The 3,202-nt window shown below is 30.8% G+C and overlaps 2 protein-coding genes across 2 annotated transcripts in view; one reads left to right on the top strand and one right to left on the bottom strand.

The window, feature by feature from the left end:
- LOAG_13934 (hypothetical protein) overlaps positions 1 to 1,214 on the bottom strand; it is a gene marked incomplete at both ends in the record, with an annotated part of 2,237 nt that extends 1,023 nt beyond the window's left edge. Inside the window, 3 exons of the mRNA XM_020448745.1 lie at positions 370 to 511; positions 740 to 919; positions 1,106 to 1,214. Of these exons, the coding sequence (XP_020301134.1) occupies positions 370 to 511; positions 740 to 919; positions 1,106 to 1,214 (431 nt within the window). The remainder of the gene's footprint in view (positions 1 to 369; positions 512 to 739; positions 920 to 1,105) is intronic.
- A 354-nt stretch (positions 1,215 to 1,568) lies between these two features.
- On the top strand, positions 1,569 to 2,468 carry LOAG_13933 (hypothetical protein; the record flags this gene model as incomplete). Its single annotated transcript, XM_003149437.2, has 2 exons — positions 1,569 to 1,779; positions 2,208 to 2,468. The coding sequence occupies exons 1-2, from the start codon at positions 1,666 to 1,668 to the stop codon at positions 2,466 to 2,468; spliced, it is 375 nt and encodes a 124-aa protein (XP_003149485.1). The 5' UTR covers positions 1,569 to 1,665.
- Positions 2,469 to 3,202: the final 734 nt, after the last annotated feature.

Below are 3,202 nucleotides of genomic sequence, written 5' to 3'. Positions count from 1 at the left end.
GCGATTTGATAATGAATGGCGCTATTTGTACAGATAAGCATTTTGACTATCACAAAAATATCAATTCATTGTAGATAATTACAATGCTATTGTCATCAGCTGTAAGTAATGGCGGCTTTTGCAATGAATCCATTATTCACTATTTTGGGTTTTTGCATAGGATATTAAAATATAGCAAAAGCATCTTCCAATTAATAACAATCAGTGCTGATTAACGCTGCTATTAGTAATTTTAAAATTTTTATTCCCTTCATAAATTTAAATTTGTAAATTTGAACTTTTAAATTCAAAAAATTTGAATTTTTTTGTGTTTTTTTAATTTGAATTTTATTCCCTCTTAGATTTGAATTTGTAATTTTAGAAAATTACCTTTTCTTCTAATTCAATCATTTGTTTGAAAAAACCAACATTAGGACAAATAATGTTTCGTATATTTTGCACTTCCTTATAAGCATCTCGTAAGGTCATCTTCTCCATACACATCAAATATGCAACAACAAAGGTTGCTGACCTATAAATTGAATGATGCTATAACTCATTATGACAGATTATTTATACAACATTCAGAAGAAAATGAAACTACAAAAGAGAAGTTTCCTGATTGGAGGAAACTGGAGAAGCTTCCTGATTCACAAGTCGTCCAGAAAAATCACCTTATGTATTAACTCTCACCTCAGTTGATCTTAAAAACTCCCGCAAAGGTATTCAATGAAAAGTTTTTACCGGGATATGCCCATACCACAAAAAATGAGCACTTTGCCACCATTTTTTTTTTTGATCATCAATTTTACGGAATACAATATGCCAGTATGGACTTAAATCTGTTCCTTCGTCATCTTCAATTGGAATATGAAGGACGGAGAGATGTGACGGCGCAAATTGTCGGAGACCTGCCACACAATTGATGATACAAGTGAATCTGAATTCAAGTCAACACAGATGTCATTGCATTGGTTGAATAAATTCCATATATTAATTATGGCTTCTCTCGTGATTGCAATGAGCTTTCTTTGGTGGTAATTAATTTTAATTTAGTCTCATAATAGAATCATTACTTGCTTGTTATTATATTATTGTAAATTATAAGCAAGACAAATGCGCTTACGGTTTCAGCGATGTTGGCGTAAGTGGTGCCAATCCACTTAGATAGAGGAAAGGTCGAATCTTGGATATCTTTGAAGAATCTTGAGAAATCACTTTGGAAGTTGTCATTGCTGTAAGTTGATAGAAATATTGAAAGTCTTGCTAGGTGGTCTAAAGAAGTATTAGCCAAGGTATAGTTGTTAAAAGAATGAAAAGAAAAGCTATCGTGGTTGTTATGGTGCTAATAGTCGATGTGTATCAGTGGAAGAGGAAAATATTGGAAGAAATATAATTGGACAGGAGATGGGCCAAGATTGATGCTGCAAGCAAGCAGTCTATTGCTGCCTGAAACAGGAACTAGGCCTCTTATTCGTCTAATCCACAAGCCTTAAGGAATATTCTTTGCAGCCAAAGTGGTAATAGCAAATGATCATAGATTCTTTATCTATCATCAGATTTGTGCATTTTTCAAAGTTAACTTGTCTGCTTTTACCGTCATTATTTCCATTGCTATACCTTGTACCAATAGTTTTTTTTTCAAAATCTGTAATCGCTTTGAAATGTTACTCGTGCTCTTATTCAATGCTTGAACTAACACCTGAAAACGATGATTACTTTTGCGCTAATGAATCATTAATTACAATTAACCATGAATTGACGACACGTACTTGCGCATCATGGGAAAAATTTTGCGTGGTAAATCGTTTTTTCCTTTTTGCAAATTATATATATATATATTTCAACCAATTAGAACTTCCCGAGAATGTCTTGAATGACTGTCTTATATCGTTTCTATCAAGTTAATAAGTAGTCGAATACAAATGACCTTCGGTAACTACTCATGGCTTTTTTTTGAAATGTTTTAATAAGAGAAGCATTATCATAGGTATGATCTGTTGTCATGATCTAAATTCGTTAGCAATTAGAGTAAGCTTAGAATGATAAGTTATAGATGAAATATGGTGTCTTAAACTTATTCGGTAGAAGATAATAGAAATGGTAATCATTTATGATAAGAGAAGGTTGATAAAGTGAAAGTGAACATAAACAATGAAAAGAGAAAAGAAAAATAAATAAAGAAAAGAAGAAAAGAAAAAAAAATAAGAAAAATGAAATGATTCCAGACTACAGTGGAAACATCATTAAAAGCATTCAGTGCTGTGATACGAACTTGCAGTGACATCTGTCGTGAACCTTGTGAATCAGATGGCTATGGAACAGATATGGTTCGATGTGATGAATGTTGTACTGAAGACTTCTGTAATGGAAACTATTCCGTTCGTCATTATATTCAACTTATGAAACAACAATATACTTCCTGGATTGAACCATTAGTGGGCGAGAAACATTACAATCGTATCAATAATATTACTTTTCCTTATTAATCTTTGCTCTTACAAATAAGCACAAATAGGTTTTATGAATATTCCTAATTAAATTGTAATTAATTTAACTCTAATTGTTATCTATTTTCCTGTGAATAGATTAAAATTATGTTTTAGTCCTTTTTGTCACATCACCAAGGTTGAAGTTTATAAGTGGTATAAAAGAAGTTTTGGAATAAGAAAAGATCAACTGATTATCTGATCTCATTGAGAGTAAAGTAGAGAATTATAGGAGGAAAAAAAGGGCGCTGTTAAGGATAAGAATTTATAACAAATATTGTTATGAATTAGTGGATGACTATTGAGTAAAGAAGAGAAGAAGGAAGAGCTTTTATCAGTATTATCAGTTGAAGTAAGGTTTCCATAACATCTGTCAACGTGAGTGAAAATGAAGCACAGAGAAAATGAGATGAAGGAGAAGATGGATTACGAGAGGATGTTGAAATGATTGTGAAATTTATCGGATATGTTATCATTATAAGTGTGCAAAAGTGCTTTTCGTAAATTGACGAAATGATCTATAATAAAACATTTTTTTTTGTGATAAATTCCTTTTTTTACATTTCAAGTTATAAGCAATAAGTTTGAATAAATATGATTAATAAGCAATAAATATAATAAATAAATGAATGAATTAATGAATAAGGAACTAATTTATTTGAAAATTAAATTTATTGCTTTTAACCAAAATAAAAATTACAAGAAGTTATAAAATGCAAAACATTCATCCAAAT

The sequence above is a fragment of the Loa loa genome (genome assembly GCF_000183805.2).
Source record: "Loa loa unplaced genomic scaffold supercont3.68, whole genome shotgun sequence".
Lineage (NCBI taxonomy): Eukaryota > Metazoa > Nematoda > Chromadorea > Rhabditida > Onchocercidae > Loa > Loa loa.
The sequence above is the reverse complement of the archived record's forward strand: the minus strand, read 5'-3'. Positions and strand labels throughout refer to the sequence as shown.